The sequence below is a fragment of the Dermacentor variabilis genome, chromosome 3, assembly GCF_050947875.1.
Source record: "Dermacentor variabilis isolate Ectoservices chromosome 3, ASM5094787v1, whole genome shotgun sequence".
In the NCBI taxonomy this organism is placed as follows: Eukaryota; Metazoa; Arthropoda; class Arachnida; order Ixodida; family Ixodidae; genus Dermacentor; species Dermacentor variabilis.
In genome coordinates, this window is record NC_134570.1 from 91,909,261 (window position 1) to 91,934,350 (window position 25,090).

Here is a 25,090-nt window from a genome sequence, read left to right on the forward strand (position 1 = left end):
CAAAGTACTTTATGTATTTTATTTCACCTAATCTGGAAGAACATTACAGACTCCTTTTGCTTAGCCTGTTCTTGTTACTATACATCAGCACTTTCAATCCTTTGCACAACACCAACACAAATTCTGATCAAAAATTGGTTGACTCACAAAATGTGCAGAAAAATATATGTTCCATCATGTACTTTCCAACTCATGTTTCGCTTACAATTTTTTAAGTGCCGGAATATCTAAAAACAGAAGCAGCAGCATTTGTGCATTATTTCATGTAGCACATGGCATAGAAAGATTGTCTATGAAAATGACGAGACCATGAAATGAGAAAATATCATTCAATGACACAGCGCCTCTCGGGCTATGTTTTAAGTAAGAATAAAGCTGCCAGATTGCACAGTTATTCCATTTTTGCATCATCAGAAAGCAAGAGGCTAAACAAAAGCACAGCAAGAAATACCCAATGACAAACAGGCTCGTACAAATGTGGAACACAAAAAATGATGCAATGATAAAATGGTCTGGCACAAGAACTAAGTCATATGACACACTTGTCTGGACAAGCACCAAACATCCTCAATGACTTAAAAGTTACAAATTCAGCAAAATATAGTGCAGCTAAGCCTTAAGAGTTAATGATGCATTACATTGGTGAGAGATGAGAATAACAAAGCCCACGCATGTGCTTGGCTTTGTTAGAGCTTAGCGAGTCATTTTATAAACATGCCACCTTCAATTCATGACACAAAGGATCACAACCTGAATATTTACTGCTGTTTTTGTCATGCCTTCTACAAGCAAGCTTTAAATGAATGTTTAGCTGTACTTATTCTCTCATTATACCTTCATACAAATGCTACCATGTTAAAGCTTTTTCTTGTAACAGGAACAATGCCTTCGTGAACATTTCTAATTGTCCTATCTACATACTACACCGGTATACAAAATACTATTTGTCGATCCTAAGCCACTTAACGGCTCACTGGTGCAGATGCCATATAAATGGACACACGTGCAGGCAGGTCAGAAGAACATAGGTACAGATGGAAATGCAAATCACATGCATTTCCTGTTCCATATTCACTCACATTTGCGACATCGACGTGATTAATTCACAAATGCCAAGCTGTGGAGCCTTAGGCATGTTGAGTGGTCCCTTGAGCCAAGGCGCCACATGGCAAAAGTATGAGTAACCATGCTTGAAAGGTGTTCTGATGAAATTCGTAGCATATCTTTCATTATGACCTACCTGTACATTGCTGCGTGTTCATATTGAAGAGGGAAGCTGCCACAGGGAACTGTTCTGTGGCCAAGTAAAGACTTCCAGTATTACTAGAGCAGCATGGCTTTAAGGTCGGCATCCCAAAAATAATTTGACAACACAGGATAACATAAACAAGAAAGTTAATAAATTATAGAAATAAAACCAGCACAGTTTATTATTAAAACCACACAATGGGGGAAAATGCCACTTTGAATAAAAACAGAAAAGCATATCCACACAGCGAGAATATTTTTCAATTTGGAGATTGCGCCATCCAGTAATGTATGGACACAAAGCTCCCGAAAGTTCAATGACCACTGCTGGATAATGTGGAACACATACAGCAACTGTTAAGGACATCAGAATCACACAACGTTGCGATTTCCTGAATGTTGACTGTAGTTGCATGCACTGGGACCTGTAACATTAAGTCATGACTACACGCAAGAAATACAATTAGACACTAAATCAGCTTCTGCGAGACATTCATCGCAAGCCCTTAAATTCCTCTAGGATTCCATACTAATGATATATTTAACATCAGCTTATTCTCTCATCAGCTCATAGTAGTTGACAGTAAGCCAATGACAAATTGTAGTAAAAACAATGCATGGAGGATTAATGAATGGGACAGAAATCTAGGCCAATTCCTCTCTCTCTTCAAGTACATTATGCCATCACCACAAGAGAAGGCATAACAATTAAGCCACCAATCTTCAGTTTATTGTTTTGAAGCCCCTAGTTACACCTCAATTCATAAGGCTGACATACAATTTACTATGAAAGAAGTATCCGGCAGCCAAACTAAGCAAAAAGGTGCAATTGCCCTTTAACTAGCTTGCACAAGACCAGGCCTTACAAGTTCAGATACCATTCCTTGCTTTCTGAACACACTTCAGTACCACAAGTATGCAGAGAATAAAATCTAACTGCATGAATATCTGAACTCATTCATTATAAAGTTTCGACAAGTCAGATGAGGCACGTTGGGCTTAACAGCCATAAAGTCACTAACTGAACACTTCTTGCACTAGACATTTATCCTTTGCTCTTTCTTACCAACGGAAGATCTTCCAAATTCCAAACAACCATTCTCGACAATGCCACAATAAAGACGAACACAAGACTGTACACAATGTAGGTACAAAATTTCATTCATTGCGTGTTTCCCCAACTGCTTTATCATCCTGCACTACTGTCGCCCTCCGTGCTGCACTCAAATCAACTGGCGCTTACTGGGCCCAACTTGATGCTCTAAGCAATCATATCAGTCTGCATCCACAAGCATTCACACAGAATGAACATATTGACAGTCTCCCTTGAAGAGCTTTAAAGCACTGAAAGCCACAGAAATTTCAGCCTTGCACTTGAGCTCCTCGGACGGTGTGTGTATTTCCCCTCCCCGTAAGAAGGCAACACTTGGCGTGACGCAGCCCGTGAGACAGCCACGGCTGTCCAGCAAAAACAGTGCTGTGGTAGATACCAGGCATTCCACAATGCTGGTGCAATGAGGAAAAGCAGCAGCAGCATTGCAGATGTCGCACCTATAGTGTGCGCGATGAGACCGACCGAAAACCATCAGCATTTGTCAGCACCCTATAAAACAATTAAATAGCTCTAGCTTGGTGTTTGCTGTCTGTTCCGCTCGGACCAATGTACGCTCCCCAATATGGTATGCACACAGTTGCCGAGCAGGAATTTCAGTGTGTACGCGCGCAATGCTCATGCGAGCAGTGGAAGGTAGAACACTGTTCTGGCTCTGCGACAGCTGATTGAGCGAAGCGTGGCGGTGAACACAGTTGGCTTCGTCATTTTTGCAGCCAGGTGCACTGCATGTTTCTAGAGATCGTTTAAACCTCAGTACACGGGCTGTGCGTATGTCGTAGTACCATGACATCATGGTTGTGGCGACGGCTTGAACACGCCTTATGTGTCCATATAAGTGTGACTGCAATAAAAATGTTTTGACTGTTTACATCACCTCGAGTGCTCAAAGGCACCTTCAGTGCCCGTGTAATTGCTGTCGCAATAAAAATGTTATCACGATTTTCAGCATCACCTCCTCACCACAAATGAAATGCTCACTAGTGCTCGAATCACTGCACAGTGAGGTCAAGCACACTAGCACTCACACTGGAAAACAAGCTACCTTAGGCTGCATTCACACACCATTTAGCCTAGCGTCCTCAACTCATGGCATGGCTGGCTGAGACCAATTGAGATTATTTTAATGCAAAAATAGTATAAAGTTAAAATTATGCATAACAAGCTTTAGCTTTGAGCCTTTTGAAGAAAGCATACTGACACACTTCCTTGCAGGTCACTTGCCAAACATTATGGGCTGGTCTACTTGCTGATAGTGTGCCACATGTCACACAAGAATTATTGAAGCACACTGCACACTAGAAGACTATTATTTTATTTCCCATGTAAAATTGCTATGCTACAAAAATATTTTAATAGAAGAATTCTCCACAAGGCAAAGGAAATGTCATGCTTTCAAAAGTACACTCTGTAGAGGCAATATGAGATATCATATGTCACCTATTGCCACCTTTTCTATACTGACAGCTGCAAACCGGTTACGTCCTTACTATTGCCATGCAGTCTTCATGGATTGGGCAAAGAAAAAACAGAAAAAAAATGAAGAAACATTTTCTGTCAGTTCAAAGCAGAAAGTCACTAAAGAAAGTCCCAGAGGTTGTTTGTTAGGCTTTGTTCAATGTGTTTCACTGCGAGTCAGGCACCTTGCAGGTGTCAGATGTGGGAGGGCATCCGGGATACTCCTTAAGGTGAGGGTCATCCAAGTCTCCGCGGTTCTTGTGCGAAGTGCCTTGAGGGTGGTTGGTAGGGGGTCCCGTGTTGCGGACGCAGACACACCGAACAGAGCCAGAGTCGCGCTCATAATACTGCCGCGGAACTCCGGCCCAGTCACGTTCAACTCCGCCACTAAAACAAGAATCCAAAAAAATTGGTTAAATTGTGGGGTTTCACATGCCAAAGCCATGATCTGATTATGACTAGTAGGCGAAAAGACTTCGAATTAGTTTTAACCACTTGAGGTTCCTTTAACATGCATGCAATGCATAGTACATGAGTGCTCTTCCCTTTCGAACCAAACGAAATGTGGCTGCCATGGTCAAGATTGAACCCACAAACTCGAGCTAGGCAGCACAGTGCCACAGTCACTAAGCTACCACAGTGGAGAAGAATCCAGAACCAGTCAAGTTTTGAAAAAACATTTGCAACATCTGTACCCAACATCTGAAATTCTGCGTAAGCGGGAACAAGGGTTCAAAGTGAAATTTCAGCAGATTCATGTCAATGTAGATGTCTCAGTGACAGCCGCTAAAGAAACACTAGAGAGAAAAAAATAGGTTGAAGTTACCTGTATCAGTAAAGCAACCGATCACGATACCAAGAACGGCACTCTTGTCATGAGAACAAGCTTAGTAAAAGTCAGAAAAGAAGCAATAATTAAAGACACGTGGCGACATTGCCTTGAAGCTCCCACACCAGCCCGCTGTGGCATCATGGGTATTGACAGTGTCTGCTCAAGCCTAGTTAAGTATTTATTAGTAAACATGGGCTACATTGCATTCTAAAAGGGCCATACATTGAACTTGACAAGGCGCAATAACTTTTACTGAACTACAACAGCCTGAATTCGAAAAACAAATGCAGTAAAACCTCATTAAACCGTACCAACTTAAACAGCAGTTTCGTTCTAAAAGTGGCATGTATATTCAAATCTCCGACTTCGCGACCACTGAACATAAAGCGTTTTGTATCTGCATAAACAGTACGAGCTTATTACGTACGTATTGGTTAGCACATAGTGTTTCCCCTTTTGTCGCACAATCACAGCGGTGCGTCGTCTCCATTAAGACTCGGCAGAACAACAAGCCTCAGAGATCGGAATAACAGCCTACAAGTGCCCTGTGCATTTGCGTGTGAAGCCACATCAACCTAACTTTGGCGCCATGCCAGAGTGTTGCAGCTGTGGTAGTGGCGTCGTGCAAGCTAGGACTTTCATCAAGCCGAAGCTTGGATAAAAACACTGGGTGCTCAGCATAGAAGAAAAATTGCACATTGTTCGTACTATCGCATGGGGCACGAAGAAGTCAGCACTGGCACGAAACAGGGATCTACCATTGACTACGGTGTGTAGCATTTGGAACGTGAAGAAGTTGCTCAGCAGCACTGCTGCAACTGTGAAATAATGTCGGCTAAGAGGTTTGACTTTTCGCCATCGTCGCCTCTGTTGTTGCCGAAGTGGCGCCTAACGACAGTGATGCGGATGGCATGGAAAGCAACAGCATGGGCGATTCAGGCCTGACAGTGGCAGAAGCTGTATGTTACGTCAGCCACATGAATGCAATCGTTGCGACAAGAACAGCACCCCACAATGAAAAAGGCGCCCCGCGACTTCTGCAGCGCTACCACGCCCGTGCACAGAGAATATGCAACGGCAAGGATGAATCTGCCGTGCGAGTGCTTTCCGAGAAGAGGGGGCTGGTTGAAAAGCTGGCTCGCCGCTTTTCATCGCTGCTAGGCCGCAGCGGCATCAGACAAAAATAACATACTTTTGTCACGTGAAGTGAATAAATACTGGATATCTTTGCCCTTTCATCGCACTCTCGCTGAGTTCCATTTTTGACAGGTAAGTGGGCAATCTCATTTTATTTAGGTTAAGCAGTACTACTGTTTAGAACGCACTTTTTCCAAGCTCCGGCCAACTATGGTTTAGCGAGGTTTCCCTGTACATTAGAATCGTTAACATCACAGCAACACGCTGGCGTAACTTTAAAAAATGGAAGCTTGACCTTTATTTCATTTTTTTAACATTAAACCTATTAACCCTATAATGATAGTACATATAAATACTTGAAAAAAAATATTTTTGATCTACATGTGCAAATCACATAGAGAATAAGCAAAATCAACAAAAATGAAACATATTCAGCAGCCACATTTACAGCTATAGGGGGAAACCCCAGGCAAGAAACTGGAAGTGGGTTTCCCCACAAGCCACCTATGCCTTCGTTTGGAATTTGTGCACACAGCTGTCATCATATGTAATAACCAAAGGTATAGATTTCACTTCTTTCACAGCACATGTGTGACATCACTGCAGCCAGATATCTTGCATCAGTCTGTCTCCTCTGATCGTACTTTCAAGAGAAAGTAAGTTGCATGCCGAACTTTTACCTCATCCAACAAATGAAGCTTGCTGCCTGTCATTCCGTGTTTAGTCAGAAATATGACACTCAATTAACAAAACTGACAAAGAAACGAAAAACATTTCTCAAGAAAGGGTTAACGTAAAATAAATGAAAATAGAGTTTTTAAGGAACCCTGATCAGTCTTAACTCATTCTGTGTTTCTATTATGTGTCTGTATAACCAATTGGCACAGGTTACATGGATGCAGCACACGTACATATTAAGCACCACGAGGCCTGGCCTCCTCCAGAGACATTTCTCAGTGATGTGTTCCCTTTCACAAAAACCCTGTGCACCGAAAACATATCTGCAACAAGGTCTCCCTCCAGCTGTGGAAAGTGTCTGCCTACATGGCAGCACGAATTGCAGTGCTGCAGTTGATGTGATGTGCTCTTATATTGATTTCGGCGCACACAATGAATCATGCACTTGATATGCACGTTCGTATATAATCACCTTGTCCAGATTTATATTGTAGCAAGTAAATATCAGCAGCAGGTCAGCACTGCGTCATCCATTTTCTTACCTCGTCCTGTATTTTCACGCTGCTTTTACTCTGGCATATACCAGCTAGCCCATGCCTATACTCGTCTCATGAGAACAAGAAACTGTGGTGTGCACTATGTGTCTACTGCGGAATATTACATGCAATGTGTCGGAGTTCACCCACCCAGAGAGAATCAAGGTTCTCTGACGGGAGCTCTCATGACAACTACTCACATCCTTATAACCCACCGGGCTCTATGATCATTGGTTGAGGGGAGAAATACAGCCGATGTATCTGCAGCGCTCACATGGAAGAAATGCTGCAGGTTTCAGGAAGTCATATGCACAAGCGGTCATACAACGCTCGTAAAACAAGTGCAACAAGCAGTGAATATGTAAGTACATACCGTTGATAGATTAATCTAGGCAACAGACAAGGCTAAAGAAAATGCCAATATCCATTTGCAGCTGAAGCAGTAGAGTGTTCCGTATGTTAACAGGGCCTAGATAACATCTTTAACGAGGCAGACGAACTAAACAAATCTTTGCATCTTGTCATGAACATATTAAAATAGTAAACCTCGATACATGTTGGACAGCATAAAATATTAAAATGTGCATTGTCCCTTTCTTTGAAACTGTGCAAAATCCCTGCCATACAACTACCGTAAAGACACCTCATAAACATGTCTCGTAAGTCCAACTTAAGGAGATTAAGCAAAGAACCATAGCTGCTCAGTTTATCAGAGAATTCGGCTTCACTGTTGGTTTCTTTAATGAAGTCTACTGTAAGTGACATCGCAGTATGCTATGAATGAATGACAGGATCCAGATGTAAGAAAGCTACGAAGAAAGCAAATTGCACAAAAGAAACAGGCAAATCCTAATTAGAAGAACAATGGTGAAATGCACAGAGTTCTGCATCACAGACAAACTATATAAGATAGAATAAGCATGACAACATGTCACTGGGTGGAGCATTCCTCACACCAGCACTTTGTTAAAGGGACACTAAAGGCAAATTTTAAGTCAAGCTATAGTGATAGATTAGCGCTCGAGAATCTCTAAGGCGTCAATATTATTACGAACAGAGCCTTAATAATAAAAAAATTGAGGTAAATGCAAAACATGATTAGATACTCTCCCGGGTCATTCAAGTACTTGCCCGATGATGACAGCACTCCTCAGTTTAAATTGGGTCACTAGTAATGAACCACTCGTTGCAAAAAACAACCTTGTATTGTCCTATAAGATGAAATAAAATGCTACTTGTCCAGTTCTATTTCATTTTTAGAGAAAAGAACTCATTGAAATTACCCTTGACAACGACACAGGCGGTCGAAAGGTTTCATTTTCGCTCGACTCCACATTGCCCATGCTTTCGCGTTTCAGTAGTTTAATTATCAGGTAGTGCTGCGCTGGTTTTCGTGGCTCTCAAAACTCACAAACTGCAAGTTGCAGAGAATTGAAATTCCACGTGATGTCATGGGATGCCCGAACGGTCTACGCCACTTGACCAAAAAGCAGCTGCAGTGGCGAATCCACCGCTCGGTGCCGCCATCTGTCATGCACCGTTTGACTCACTGACAGTAGCAAAGGGTGGTGATGTCATTTGCAATGTCACCATGCCCCCGGTTAGGTGGAGGGAGATTTGAATTTCCAAAAATGTATTCGGACCCTTCAGATGCAATTTTTTCATAAACTAAATCTTTTTTTGGCATGGTGCAAGCGTTGCAAGGTTTCTGGAATGGTATTTAAACAGTCCACGTCGACTTAGTATTTGCCTTTAGTGTCCCTTTAACTTCCTGCCAGGAATAGCAAAAGAAGAAAGCCTCAAAGGTTGTGGAGGGCAGTACTTTTGGCTGTTCCAAAGTCCATTGAAGCGAAGACTTTTGGAGAGATTCGCACGAAAGACACATTGCAACATGAGTTTCAGGACCTCTTCAAAATGTGCTGATGAAAAGTGGGATGCACTTAGAAACTGTCATAGCATGGGCACAGCTGCTCAATGCCACCTTTCCTTTGCACTGAGTAGACATGTCATGGGTATAGCAGCAGAAAAATACACACGCTCATAAAACAGCCTGAAAAACAAACATTTTTCTCCCACGCAGAAAATGGTTCTTTGCCCAATCTTCTGTGATAACTGTTAATGGAGGAAAGGAAAAAACCTAAGCGAAGGCCTGCTGTTACACTCCACAATGCCTCCTCGAACCAGCACCTCTAACTTAAATGCTAACTTCATTTGGTAATAAATGAGTAGTATACACTACTGAAGCAATCAGGACAATGTTGCAGGCTGCTAATTTTCTTCTCAGCAGCCTTTCAAGAGCTCCTGAGCAGATGATGCATGCACCTGGTGGTTGGCAGTTATGACATAAGTACCAGAACGTCGCCTCAGAGTTTCCAGCATGTCGCAGGTGGTGCCTAAACTCTGAGGTGGTGCCTACAACTCACAAGATCCGACTCGTGCGTCATTTACACTGTGCAGTAATGGCAGCACCTATTTTTTTTTGCTTTGGTATCAAATACGTAAAATTTCACAACGTAAAATTTCGTACAGAAGCTGTTTTGTATCTGTGCTATCTGAATCTAGGCCTTTTTTTTTATGTAGCCAAAATTTTACTGCAATTAGTCCTTACGAGGCAGATCCTCCTCCATAGGCCACGAGAATGGGCTGTAAGGGACAGCACTATCGCCGCATTAGTGTGAATGGGCGGTCACGGTGGCGCTTCCCGGTGGGTGATTTGAGTCAATTGTTTAGTAATGAAATGCACTGGCTGCAGTGAAGTGATAATACATTGCCCTCCAATGCCACATTTTTGCATAAAATGCATTGAACCTTCCTACTATACGTTGTGGTGTTCTCTCACCCGTGCTCTTGGGACATAGGAACGACAACAAAGTAGTGCAAACAATCACAAGGGAATTTATTGCACCTTTCATAGATCAATGCCTGCTAGCCGAGTTGCTATCCACAAAACATGCCGATGGGCGCGCGACAAATCTAGAAGTCCGACTCACCACGACCGGACAGCGAACGAATATGTTTGCCCCATGCTGGATCCCAATGCCTGGTCGTTCGCGCGTACGGTCATGCGAACAGTGGCGCGTTCGAAGGCAGATCACGCGCGGCGGTCTCGCAGAAGCATGGATCGGCGCCTGCATGGGACGTCCGCGCCGCTTGACGATCTCGAACCAAAGAGCAAGCGCCTTGTCTTTTGGCACCCAAGTAACCCCGCCTGTCGGCAGTGTTAGCAGCGCAACACTCGCGCCCTCTCTCGTACTGCGCGTCAACCACTCCGACCGCCGCGGGCCCCAGGCCACGCGGCAAAGCCGGATTACAGGAGACGCGCCGTGCGGGAAAACAACATATCAAGGGACGCGTGAGAGTCGCGCATCCCCACAATGTGAATGGAGTGCAAGTTGCAGTTTCTATTCTGGTACATCCAGGGTACTTCTGTTCGTGCTCAGCTTGTGTTCTGCCCATTCTGCTGGCACTGCTGTTGTACAGCTCAACTTTCAGCTATTCTTGCACTAGTTGTATGAATGCCTGTATTCCCGCACAATGAAGTTAACATAGCTAGTCCTTGTGACTCTACTTCACCCCTTTCTTTATATCTGTCGAATACAAGATAGTTACTAAGTTTATTTAAACCAAGTGCCCCACTATGAGCAACTGCACTGCGGCAGGTTTGCCATATGGCTTCACACAATTTTTTTTTTTTCGCAGTAGCATTCAAAACATAGAATTTTAGCATGCATTATGTTTTTGCATGACTACCTGCATGGGACTGGCGTGAATAATTTTAATTTATCTTTAAGAGCCAACCTTAGTGCATCACTACCTTCCGGACATTACATTAGCCACCAGTAATTCAGTTTTATGATGTTCTGTGCCTAGCGATTGCAATGTTACACAGGATCCTCTTGTACTACTTTATTTCCACTTCCTTTCCATAGCAGATAATCAAAGTACGAAAGTGCAAAAATTAACTTGCAAGGCAAAATTATCTCCGCGTAATGGGATACCCACATAATAAAAGGGCACCCCAGGAACAGCCATGGATGGTCGTGCCGCCATGAAACAACAGTCATGCAATTTTATGCCCAAGATCAATTGTATCCAGTGACATCATATGAGTGCTTAAGATTTTCTTTCCTACTGCTGAGTGATCTCCCGCAACCTCATTCAAGTTTCGTGGTATCACAAAGATTGCTTTTGATCAACATATTGCTATGAGGAATCACCCAAGCACTATGTTCAAGTATTGTAGTGACAACCTCATATATTTAAAATGCCAAATGTTTTTTTTTTTTTTTTTGCGATGTGCTTAAATCACAATGCGGCAATAAAACTTAAATCATTGTGACGAACAGAGGCTGCGACAACCACACGTGGCACGCTCGATGTGAACAGTCACTAATTTTATTGCAGCACAAAGGTGACAGTGCAAAGCTAAATGTGTCTCTACATCGTAAAAAGAGGAATACGACCTTTTACGATTGCGATACAACCATAAAACAAACAGACTTTAAAGGACATGTGGACATGAACAAGTAGCGGCTAGTCGCCGACGTGACACTCCATCCACACTATCGTGGTTCCGCCAGTGGCCGCCAGGCTTGACCTTCCGGCCGATACCCGCACTTTTTTAGATAGAGCTGAGTGGGGCTGACGGAGGTGATTGTCACTTTTTTTTTTTTTAACGACCAAAGCCACACCTGGCCTCTGCCAGATGCCATAGTTTGGAGCATTTCAGAACCACTTGGATGGCGCAGGATTATTACATGTCCACCAAAATCACAATATACAAAGGTGCTGTTGCATTCCACAACCTTGCTTTCTGTAGCAGGACTCAATGTAAACTGGGTTGGCGCATGTGACTGCAAGCATAGAGTTCCATACAATAATTACCAGAGGCAACTTTGGCGCTAGTGTCTACGGAAGCTGCAAGCAGGGCGGTTCAGCCAGCATGGGAATGATGGGTAGTACATGAATTTGGCTCAACTTCGTCCTTCTGGCTTCAAACAGCTTCCTGACTTTCTAAATTCATCATCTTCACAAAAGTACTGCATAGTAAATAATTAAATAATCATCACTAAAATTGTCAGGCGGCAGGATTCGATTACACGACCTCTAGCACAAAAGCCAGAAAACGAAACCATTACACCATGCACGTATGCACTGACAAGCAGCGTGGAACGGGCTTATGAATTTCTTGCAAGTGCAAGCAAGCATGTTGACACGCTTGGCACATTTCGTTTGGCCACATCGACAGACTGAAAACGCTGCAATTAGTAGCGATTGTGGGTATTTTCAGAGTCTTCCGCATTCAGAAAAGTATAGATTGCTCTGATATTTAGGATAATGAAGGCAGATAAAGCTTAATAAACAAAGCCACAAGAACATCTGAATCCACAAGCACGAAGATCAGACAAATAAATGTGCTACCCATCATTCCCATGATGGCTGAGTGATTGCAGTGCCAGAGTTCTCTCTAGTAATTATTGTAGGAAACTATGGCTGCAATGAAAGAAAGAACTTATGATAGCCTAAATATAACAGCTCTAATGAAATAATCAATAAAAGTAGTGCAAAAGATGTCAATGGGCTTTCACTGTATATGCGACGCTACTCACGAGCCCAATCTAGCGCATCATTGTGGTTGCCATCGCCTTCGTTGCCTGAAGCCATCTCATATTCACATTCACGATGTAAAGCTCTCGGAGATAAATTAAAGGTATTCAGCAACGCTGCTGTCTGAACTACTGTATTAACACGAATATAGGTCAAACATGAATATAGCTCGGCCTCTATATACTGAACTAGCTGTGAAATAAAAATAATTCGAATATAAGTCGAGCCATATTTTTCTAGAAAAGCAACAAACTTTCAACATGATGCACCTTTATTTACCTTAAGCTAGGCTACTCAACCTCGCTAGTCGATGCCACAAGCTACATTCTCGTTGCAACATCCAGAGACCTAATTTTCGTCGCATGCTTCACAGGTGTCGTTGGCACCACAAATACCGTATTTACTCGCATAATGATCACACTCGCGTTATGATCGCACCCCTAAATTTTGTCGTCAAAATTCTATTTTTTTTCTTTCCCATGTAATGATCGCACCCTGAACTTGTCACAGCGATATGTCATGTGCCAAGTCTAGCTAATGATGATCGCGCTTACCGTCTGTGAAATGCTTAGCAAATGACTCTTCAAGACATACCAAGCGGTTTGCACGCACCCAGCAGACGCCCCATTTTATTCCTTTCATCACTTTCCGCACTTCCATGAAAAAGAAAGCTACAACCAAACTTGCCTCGGCTTTATTATTTGTAGGCTTCATAATGGTTTTGGTCAACAACAGCAACAACATAAAAGGCGCCTTTTGATTCTTCTCATCTGCACTCGTGGGCACGCAACAAATTGCGAGCGGCAACGATAGTGGCCACGTTTACACTGATACATTAAAAGTGTACCCTATTCATACACCGACGCTTGTAACACAGCTGAGATATTCGCCCACCCTTAGCGGAAACGTGCCGCATTAGGATAGCAGTGAAGACAAATGCCGCAGTTTCAGCAGCTTGCCCGCCATGTCTTTCTATGCCACTGGCAGCTAAGCGTGTCCATCTCTGTTTCTGTCCCCTCAAAGCGGACATGGGTATGTTATTATCGCAAACTTGCTGATATTAACAATATTATTCATTACTGACATGGAAGAAACTGTTTTAATGCGTGTAATGTACTCACGAGAAGAAAAATAATCGCGTTCGGCGCGTTCGGCCTGCTCCGCTGGCCGCCATTTTGTTTTGGTGTCCCGCACTATTCAGCGGCAGCCGCCTGCTTGTTGACCCATTGTCATCCCGCAGCAAACGCGGGATGAAATAAGAAAATATTTATTTTCGTGGGAAATTTAACCCGCATAATGATCGCACCCCCGAATTTGCATCACATTTTTTGACGAAAAAGTGCGATCATTATGCGAGTAAACATGGTCATGCCGTCCTCAGTGCTGTCGAGTGAATGGTTATATGGCATCATTGAAAGCCTGTCTCGATGATCTCCAGACTGACTTTAAGGCATATGCAACGAAGGAACTCCATTAGATCAGTACTATTGCTAGCTTTGCTCACAAATATAGGTGGAGATTCTTTGGTCACGAATATAGGTTGATGGCTGATATTAAGTAACATTAGCAAAAAAAGAAAAAAGCTCAACCAAGATTAGAATATGACACTACAAGAAACAGCTCTTCAGTAGACATTGCTGCCACTGGCACTCATGCGTGCTGCCATTTTTAAATCCCCAATGTCAGGCTAAACATACGGCGAAGGCATAAAACACATTTTTCTGGTCTTCTTACTGCTGTCTGGTGCTGAAAATTGAAATTGAAGCCAATGACCGATTGTAACTCTAATTTGGTGCTGCAGGCAGCACAGCATCGGGCTGAGTGAGTGCAACTGATCACTAGTGATGCTGGTACAATCTCCAATGAGTAAAGGTTGGCCTTGGGTTGAAAGGGCTAACCAAGGCTGCCTAGAAGAAACTTAAGATTCAGCTGGACAGAAGAATGGCACCAATTATATCAAAAGCTGGCGAGGATAATTTTTCTCAACCCTGTGCTTTTCCTTCCAAACTTTTTGCTTACAATGACTATACCTGTGAGCATGGGAACATCGGCCACTATTCCCGATTTCTTAGGCATGTTTAGTCAACCACGGTACTGCCACAGCAGATGTTATGGCCATATGCACCCCAGCTACTAAGTCGGAAATCCTTTTTTAACTAGCGTATTCTCTTTCGAGCACAATAGAACCCTGTTGATACATTTTTCAAGGGACAGCAGAAAAAAACATAACTGGGATAACGTAACAGTGGGGAAGGCCCGAAATCACCACAACAACGTCACAAAGAGCTCTGAATATGTGCCAGTACAGTTATTAGAAGTCTCTGCGCTCATAATATTACCACAGACTGCAAATTGCCATGTGTATAATTAATGGGCATGTAATATGCCCAGTGACAGGGGCCCCTTCAAGCTCTTAATTAATATACTTGACCATAGAGCATGGCTGTACTGCGGCAAAACTGACCATAAGAACCTGGAAGAACCACAACTGAGCCGAGACATGCTTATCAAGAGTGACGACTGCATACTTCTGGCATTTTGGGGTGACGCCAAAGGCCAGGCTTGACAGGCTTAACTGTGGGCATACATTCATTATCTTTGTAGCAACGTGCGAAAGCAAAGTGGCTACTGCACAACTAAATTTACAGGACCGCTATGTTCAAACGCTATGTAAAATGCAGGGACATTTTAGAATGATGACATATTAAATGGAAACATAATACATAGTAGTCAATGGGATTTATGTGCGGGCTGCAAAAACGCAGCAGTGAGGAACTTATCAGAGATGTTTCACTGCATTCTCTCAATACCATCATGTTCACTATGGTTAGCTGGCCTGTTTGAAGTATGAGTTGCATACATAATAAATGCTTTCCGAGTGCATGTAGTCATCGTGCATTCTTTCCTCGAACTTGAACCAAATCATGTTGGTGAGCAGGCATGCACTAACCACAGTGCACAGAGTGCCGAGGCGTAGCACTGTTGGCACCCCATCCCAATGCTGTAGCACCTGATTTAATATTGTTACCAGATATCCGTCGATGATCAAGATCGTGAAAAGACCACATTTGTTATGCCCAACGGGCTTTATCAGTTTAAGGTAATGCCCTTTGGACTGTGTAACGCTACAGCCACATTTGAAAGGATGATGGACTCCCTCCTTCGTGGATACAAATGGTAAACATGTCTGTTACCTTGGCGATGTCATCGTCTTCTCACTGACATTTGAAAGCCACCTCAGCCGCTTGTCGGCAGTTCTTGAAGTTTTCCGGCAAGCAGGCCATCAGCTCAACTCTGCCAAATGCAGTTTTGGCCGCCGCGAAATCACTGTGCTTGGCCACCTTGTGAGTGCTGAAGGCAACCTGACCCAGAAAAAATTTGGGTTCTATGCCACGTTCCACTAAAGACATACGGAGCTTTGTTGGCTTGTGCTCCTATTTCCAACGTTTTGTCATGAACTTCGCCAACGTTGCCCGTCCACTCACGCAACTCTTGAAGACGGAAACATCTTTTTTTGGGGGGCTCCTGAACAGGCCACTGCATTTCATAGGCTCACGACTTTACTTTTGTCGCCACCCATCTTGGCCCATTTTGACCCATCAGCCCCCACTGAACTTTGCACCGATGCCAGTGGACATGGCATCAGCGCTGTTCTAGCCCAGCAACAACGCGCATGCAACTGCGTCATCGTCTATGCCAGTCGCAGTCTTTACTCTCCAGAGTGCAAATTTTCTATCACTGTGCGTGAGTGCCTCACAATAGTTTGGGCTGTCGCAAGTTTCGGCCATACTTGTTTGGCCACACCTTTTCGGTCATCACGATTTGCTGGTTGTCTTCCCTCAAAGATCCGAACTGGACAACTAGGTCGCTGGGCACTGAAACTGCAAGAATACAGCTTTGAAGTCACAAGTCTGGCAGACTGCCCCAGGATGCGGACTGCCTATCCCGTCATCTCCTGGATGCTCTCAACTTCTCAGCGCACGATTCGGACGCCTGTGTCTTTGTGATATCCAATTTAACCAAAATACACAGTGAACAGCTCTGCTATGACAATTTGTGGTGAATTATCCACCGTCTACGCTCTCTTACCTCTGCCCCATCCCTACAATTATTCCTGCTTCGTGACGGAATCTTATACAGACGCAACCCTAGCTCTGATGGTCCAGAGCTTCTACTGGTTGTTCCCGAAACACTCCGTTCCACTGTTCTCGAACAGCTTCATGACGGCCCAACCACTGGACATATCGGAGAAACTCGCACATACTATCGCGTTCGGCGTCAGTTCTTCTGGCCAGGCCTCCACTGCTCTGTGAGCCCATACGTTGCTGCTTGTGACTCCTGCCAACACCACAAGCGTCCATCCTTGTCGCCAGCCGGTCCTCTTTAAACCATAGACATCCCCGGTGTCCTGTTCTACAAAGTCGGCCTTGATCTCATCGTGCCATTCCCAACATCTCCGACTGGGAACAAGTGGATTGCCGTAGCTACGGACTGCGCGACACGATACGCTATCAGGCGGGCACTGCCGGCAAGCTGTGCCACTGACGTTGCGGAATTTCTCCTTCACAACGTTATTCTTCACCACGGCACTCCTCGATAGCTGCTGCCCGAAGGACCAACAGCTGCTGCAGCACAAAGGAAAGCGACTGCTGACCCGAATCGACTCCGCAATAGAACTGTGAGCCACAGCAATAGAAATGCGAGATACAGCCAAGCGGCGTGTTTATTCTCTTCTCATGTAGGTGCACGCTATCCGGGTTCTATGCGCCGTGCAAGGGAGGGTGCCACATACTATATCTGTATAAGTGCTAATACTATATACAGCCTGAAGTGTACTCCAATACTTTAGTGTCTTACGAATGTCACTTTCTAGCTGTTTTCAGCCCACAAAGCGTGCTATTTTAGCAGTGCTTTCGGTGAGGAACCAGAACAGCTCATCCATTCTAAATATTCTTTGAATGCAAAATGAACTATGGTAGACTTTTGTTAACCCTTCAATACAACACATATAAATGTTCAAGACAAATCGAGAATAAGCACAATCAATGAGAAGAAACAGTATGTTGCAGAAACAGCTTTAGCAGGGGGAAAGAAAACTGGAAGTGGGCTTCACCCCAAGCCCCCTACGGTTTTGCTTGGAATTTTTACAGACAGCTGTCGTCATATGTGAAGTGTATATGTATATTTCATTTGCTTTACTTCAAGTGTGTGACACCACTACGGGCAGAGATCTTGCGTCAGTGTGCCTCCTCTGCACATACTTTCAAAAGAAAGCGAGTCACATGCCAAACTTCCTTCTTCACATCTTCTGTTCCTGCTCTAAACCAACAAATGACGCTTGCTACCTGTCATTCAGTGTCGGCCGAAGGTATTTAACCAGAAAGTTCGTACTCAATACCTGAACTGAGCAAAAGAAAAAAATTTTTTGGGCATGTTGCCTGTGGGCAACATTCCTCAATAAAGGATGAAAGGCCAACTGCAATGAAATTTCACTTTGGCTAAATTGGTTATATAGCAGGTCGGTAGTCTGTACGACTGAAGCAATCATGGCGAAGCTGCAGAGCTGGTTATTGTATAATTTTCTTAATTGCAGCTTTTAAGCAGTACTTAAGCAAGCAACGTATGCATCTAGTGGTTGGCGAATATAATGCAAGTCTAAGCACATCACCTCCAAGACTTCAGCGCTTCTCAGGCAGCCGCGTTCACCCTTTAATCATGGAGGTCATGCCAAGAAAGCACAAGTTCTCAGCCACGCATCACTTATGGCAAGTGGTGATGGCTGTGTTTTGTTCAGTTTCAGTATCAAAAGCGTCTATTTTTGCTAGCTTTTCCTAAGACATCCACTCTTATAACAAACATAACTATCCTTCTTATGCAGTCCAAAATTTCATTGCAGTTGGCCATAAAAATAGATGAACCCAGTCAAGCCAAATTTTCAGATGCGAAGAACAATGTGTGAATATTCAGTTGGCTTTTCCAGACCCAATGCACAGAATAAGATCTACTTAACTTGAATTACTAATTTCGTTAAGCTAAACTAACAAAGCTGCCATGAATGCCTGCTCCTTAGCTCAACAAGAGGTCCAGAGCAGCAGACTTGGAGGAGGTGGCTCTGCTAGTTACAAGAGATGCAAATAGCGTTTCTGTGGACATATACGGCTATGCCAACATCAACAATGACACGCAAAACCTCTAGGGCTCACACTAGAGAAACAATAATCGAGGAGGTCGTCAAGGTGCCTCAGGCTGAAAAATTAGGGTGTGGACACTGCCCACATTTTATTAAAGCCAATATTCATAATAAACAAGAATGCTATCAGCAAAAAAAAAAGAAAATCTCAATTTTATACTACTTCGTTATATCTGTTAATTCATTATTACATATCTGCAATCGTTGTAATGAGATTTGATTGCATGGGAACTGGCGGTTTTAACACATGATACAGCTGATAATGCCCTGAATACTTTGATGCATTTTTCAGCACCAGCAGGTGGGCAGGTAAAAGGTTGGATTTTGTGACAGTGCACTGGTTTGCACAGCAACCCTTAATTGCTTAAGTGAGAGTGCAAGAATCAATACTTTACACAGTGTAAGTTCAACGTTCTTTTTACATCTGCCTTTAGCACTATTTATTTCAAGTTGTAGATATATGGGTGCAACAGAAACACTAGATTATGAATTCTGTGGAAGGCTTCTGCCATAACAAACTTCTTATAAAACGAACAGATTTTCCCAGTTCCTTCAAGTTTAACTTAATTGGAGTCTACTGTATTCGCTGATATTCGTTAACTAACGGAAATCACAGGTTAAGTTACAATTCAGCTTACCTTTTCTTGCTGCACCAAACGCTGCTGCCTTTCTCCGGAGTCCACTCTGAATTGCAGGGGGGGAACACTTTGCTCTGCTCCTTGGCCAGGTAATCTTTCTGCTTGGCTCGCTCTATGGATGCCCAGACCGCCCGCAGCTCACTGGTTGGCTGGCCTTCATTGGTATAGTAGCGGCCAGCCAACTTCCCTGATAAGAAAAAAAAAAAAAAAGAAAGAAAGTGGCAGAATATTGATTCCAAGGGATAATAAAGAGAAAATTAAGTTACGTGGGACTATGTGATTGACGAGCACACCGACATTTTGTATAAAGCCTTCGAATAATTTCCATTAAGCAAAACTTTTACTTGGCATATTAACACTTCATAACATCCTATCTTGCTCTTGATGCCAGCTTTCTTTTTCTTTGTTTTTTGGCAAAGGTGGCAATGGAACAATTACCAGCAACTTGCAGTCCACTTCAGGCAGCGAAAAGGAACACCACGCACAGCATTCTTCTGCCATAGATGACGCATTATGCTGGAGCAATGGCATGTGAATGCACGATTAAATAAAATGCATTTTGCTGCCTGGGCTAAGCTTCACGACATGCTGGTCACAGCCTATTTGATGATACTATATAATCGCAGGTGCAGAGAAAATGTGTACGTAAGCTTGTCTTGCACCTCATTGCACAATGAGACTGAAGACTACCTGCTGAGTGCACTCTTACATGTCCATATGTCAGAGTGCCCACGTGCTTCACAGCCTTTGACCGATAGAGCTAACCAACAAGTGTTCCAGAAGCATATTTCAGCAAATCTACTAAGAAGCTATTGCTAGACTTTGGCGGGCCTCCAATTGCTTCTCCACAATTTTTAACAGTACCCACCAGGGGACCACTGGCTGCTGTTCAGTCTATGTACATGCACAAAAATTTCCCCTTTAATTGTGCCTAAAACTGTATTAGTTAATGCTGTTGCAACGAAACAACATTCATGCAAGGAATTCACTGCTACTCTAAAAAAAATTTGGCAGAACCCATCTCACAGCAAAAAGGTCAATGTTAATGTGATTAGCATTGCACTAATATAGTAGCACACCGTATTGCCAACAACGAAATGTGCCATGCATGAGACATGTATGCAGCCGGGCTCCTCTCTCATGCTTCCCGCTGAACAGGCTGCACCGCCGGCGATACCGCCAGAAAGTCCACGCATGGTGCGTGTAGTATTAGACAAAATCATCTTAATATATATGATGCAAGCTCGATTCCACCCAGCACTAGACAAATTTGAAAGGATCTTTTGGTCCTTGAAGAGTGGCGCACACCCACCGACCCAAGTTGGCATGAAAGAGGTTCACTGAAGACCGGCACATCCCCAGTGGCACATGCTCCGTGACCCAAATTGCTCCAACGGTTGACTGGAAAGTGCGCGAAGTATCCCAAGAATGCTAATTGTGTTAAAAAGTAAGTCCACTCGCTAAGCATGGCGATGCTGACCATCACACTGGCCACCTTGGGCTCACCCACGTTTTTGCGCACAGCCGTGGGGCGGCTATTGATTTTTCCTGTTCTTGCGGCAATTGTGGTGAGACTTAATGGCAGCAAAGTGAAGCACAGTTTCTGGAACAGCCGTTTTTGTGTCCAGTTGTAATGCGTGGTGGGGCACAACCCTGACGTGACACACGCTGAGTGAAGTATGCAGTAAGCAAGGCATGGCTGAACTACCACGCTTGCAGTTCCTGTAGACCACTAGCACCAGATTTCCCTCATGTTTTTTCTACTGAACACTGCAGTCCTCTATTGTAACTTCTCTTGGAGTGCTGAGTGCCCCTATTATCATGCTGAATGCTTTCAGTACGATAATTAGTGTGCCTTACGACCAATGGCACTGCACAGATCTGTGCTGGAAGGAAGGAAAGAGAAAAGCAGAAGGCAGGGATGTTAACCAGAATAACGTCCGGTACCCTACCCTACACTGGGGGAATGGGAAAGGGGAAAACAAAGATGACATGGAGAGAGAGGAGGGAAGGAAAGAAGGAAATTAGCAGTGAGTTCGCTGACACATTTGATCTAATAGCAATTGCAGTAATAGTCACAGACGTTCACACAAGCCCGTCGTCCTCAAGAAGCACAAAAGTGCCTTCACTGCTTTATGGGCCAACGAGCGACGACCTGTGCTGTGACCAGAATATACAAAGGACGTGTGACATTCAACATGGTGCAATACAGTGCTCTAAAGGCTTCTTTCAAAAGTGGAACTTCAAAACATTTTGGTGTTTTACATGCCAAAACCCCAATCTCATTATGGGGCATGCCATAGCGGGGAAGTCTGTACTAATTTTGACCACCCGGGCTGCTCTAACGTGCACCCAATGCACATTACACTAGCATTTTTAGATTCCACTTCCATCACAATGTGATGGCCAAACAAGGGAACTCTGAAAGCGTGCCCTTTGGAGATATCTTATAAATGTGAATTGCGTCTTGGAGCAGGCCTGAAGCAGCTTGAGCTGTGTATCAGAGTAGGAAGGGATCAGATTAAGTAATATTTGGCACAAATAGATACTATCATCAAGCTTATGTGCTTGCAGACAGCAGCAAGCACAATTAACTTTGTGACTAAGCTCTGCCCTTTAGCAGTAGCTCACCTATTCCTGCAGGTGTACAAAACATGAAAGGCATTAAACTGACTTTGTCAAAGCCAGGACATAAGGCTTAAAGTTTGATGCACATTGAGACAGTTGAATGTGCACGTGCAAACTATGTCCTACTCCACGTCACTTGCAATGGTTGTGAATAATGTATGATGCAAAGATTTTTCTGACAGGTTGTGCCAGTAAAGTTTGGACAGAAAGAAACTTACGAGACAAAAAAAAAAGCTATGAAAAACACAGTGACAATGTTTCCAGCACTGTATTACAAGATCTGACTAAGTATCAGTAAATAATGCAATCGAAATCAGGCAAATCTTTTCTGCTCAATGCTGTGTTTAAATGACACCACTTTTACATCAGCCTCCACACTGCTTACACTGATTTTGAAGCAAAGGCAACAGTAATGTGACAGGCTACATGGTCGATTTTGAATTGAATTCTGGGGTTTTACATGCCAAAACCACGATTTGATTATGAGGCACGCCGTAGTGGGGGGGGGGGGGGGGGGCTCTGAATTAATTTTGACCACCACCACCTGCGGTTATTAACATGCCCCCAATGCACAATAGATTTTAATTAAGCTGCATGCAAATGAATGGGTTGTGCATGCAAGCTTATTATGCACAGCTTCCATGAAACACAGCTTGACGTCTAAGGAAGCACTTAACTGAAGAAATTAAAATAATTGGCAGAAGGCCACTGTGACTTGCTCATTGACTGACGCTACATCACGTGTCACTTCGATGAGTATTGGCTAACTCTACATGCAAGGTATTGTAGTGCCCAAGTTGTGTCAATTTCCACTAAGCAAAAAAAAAAGAGAGAAACCCGCAAAAAAAAAAAAAGAAATAGAAAGGACGTACTGCTCTTCCAGTGTTGCGAAAAAAGGCTAAGCCCAAGTTTAGGCAATTTAAGAAGTCGACGAATACTAACGTGCTATGCTGGGCCGCTGCCCACTATGAAAGCCAGGTGCACGACGCTAACGTCACGCCCCTTTTCAATAAGATTAGGCACCAGCATTTGTCCTCGTTTACGCAGGGCATTATTATCTGCAACGCACCTAATTTAGCGCGTTGTCCAGAAAAGACAGCTATATATGACATGACAAATATCGTCAACATACCTACGAAGGTGTAGTCCTTTTCGTAGAAATCTACCCATTGCGAGAATGACAGCAGGGTTTCATCCGACAAGCCGTTGAGATCGTCCGTCAGGCCTTCCTCGGTGAATTCGCCCGTGATGTATGCCCTCGACGCATCTCGACCTGGAAGTGACCACGATTGAATCCCGTTTCGCAACGTAAGCGGGAAGTTTCGGCACCAGGAAACGCTCGCGCCGGCCTCGATCGAACGGGTCGCGCCGCAAGACACGCTGAAGCTTACCGGCGAATTGCGAGTAGCCGCCTCCCGGCCTGTAGTGCTCGGCGCCTTTGGAGACGTCGTACACGCGTCCCAGCACGGCCAAATAAAGACCGAGGGAGTCGCCGCTGCCGTCGTAACGGGCGAGCTCCTCCGGAGTGAACACTCCCTTGGCAGTAACCTTCGTGCGACAGAAGAAGCTCCCCACGTACTTCACCGACTTGAGCAACTCGTGGTGGACTTTGCGCACGAGTACTGGGTACTTTTCTCGAGGAATGGGTTCGAAGTACACGAAGGCGACGGCGATCAGCACCACGACGAGCGCGGAGCCGTATATTAGTTTCGCCGCCATTTTCGTACTGAAGAGAGACACAGCGTTGCCGAACGAGCAGCGAGCGAGCGCTAACCGGCTCTGTCCTCCTCACTTCGTGCGGACAACGACCAAGTCAAGGAAGCCAATGGTAAAGAGCACGGGAACTTGCACGGAAAACGGAGTGCGCTCCGCACGACTCTGACCTGTGGCGGCCCACTATCGCGGCAAGGAATAAGAAGAAAACTCGAATTGCGTTTTTATAACTCGAGTTTTGCAGAAAAAAGGAAGCATGGAGAAAAGAAACAAAATAGGAGAAGCCCTGACGCATGGAGGAAAGAAACAATTAATTAATGCAAGGCTGTACAGTCTTTCCAAAGAAAACAGCGATTAATCTGCAGTGCGCGTTGTTTTTTTTTTAATTGGAAAATTTTTTCGTAATGCCTGCAAATAACTTACTCGACTTACATCACGACAGACAAATTGTCTGTCGAGGCAGACATCACTTGCAAAGAAACCTAATTAAGGTAGTACATTACAACTACAGTTAATAACGTTACGGCCCATGTTTATATTGGAAAGTTGAAGGAAATCGTCATAAAAGTTATAGGTCTGTGTTTCTGCACTTCATAATGGCCCATGTCGACTAAAAAAATTCCTATTCCGCAGCTACCTATCTTCACAAGAAATCAAGAGCCATTCCACTCTGTGAAGGTGATTGACCAGCGAAGTTGTTTAGCACACGACACGGAGGCGACACATAATTTTGAACAAAGGTACGAACTCATTTATTGTCTTGATGAGTGGTCATCATGACGAAAGGTACGCACACTCATTTGTTGTCTTGATCGCTGGTCATTATTTCACTCGCAACTGCAATCACATTCTTTTATATTGTCAAATCGATGCACGTACGCCGCTGGGTGGTCGGTTGGGCCGGATCGGTGTGGCATCGCAAGAGATATGTTTGCTACAGGGAAGGCGTAAACCGCTCCCTTTTCGGTACCGACACATCCACATTGAAATCACCGATAACGACAACAGGGGTAATGTCATCGCAGCTAATTCACGCAAAGTGAGTAGCCATGGACCTTACGGGAGTATGAGCCATTGGTGATGACAGTTTTTGATATACTGCTCTGTATGTTGTATGCGTGATTAGAAAGAAGTTAAGCACTGTTCGCTCCACTTTGCTGAGTGCTTGTAACCTCTGCCTTACGGGGCTATGAGCCATTGCATTTTTTGCTTGTTTACGGGGGTATACATGAGCCATTGGTGATGAGAGTTTTTGTTCACGGAGATCAAAAATGCACGGAACCTTAGCCATATACAGCTTCGCTGTAATAACCA

General features: G+C 44.0%; 1 protein-coding gene across 1 annotated transcript; it reads right to left on the reverse strand.

Annotated features, from left to right (window-relative positions):
* Nucleotides 1–23,814, reverse strand: LOC142576040 (neuferricin). The gene is made up of 4 exons (XM_075685944.1): nt 23,455–23,814; nt 23,196–23,336; nt 19,436–19,622; nt 1–4,204 (listed from the first exon to the last, which is right to left on the reverse strand). Exons 1-4 carry the CDS (start codon nt 23,780–23,782, stop codon nt 3,985–3,987), a joined length of 876 nt encoding a protein of 291 aa, XP_075542059.1. The 5' UTR covers nt 23,783–23,814; the 3' UTR covers nt 1–3,984.
* Between the last annotated feature and the right edge of the window lie 1,276 nt (nt 23,815–25,090).

Coding starts and splice junctions, on each gene's coding strand:
- LOC142576040 (XM_075685944.1), bottom strand. CDS start 23,782: ATGGCGGCGAAACTAATATACGGCTCCGCGCTCGTCGTGGTGCTGATC. Junction 23,337..23,454: donor CGGCTACTCGCAATTCGCCG/GTAAGCTTCAGC, acceptor GGTCACTTCCAG/GTCGAGATGCGTCGAGGGCA. Junction 4,205..19,435: donor GTTTGGTGCAGCAAGAAAAG/GTAAGCTGAATT, acceptor TTCTTGTTTTAG/TGGCGGAGTTGAACGTGACT.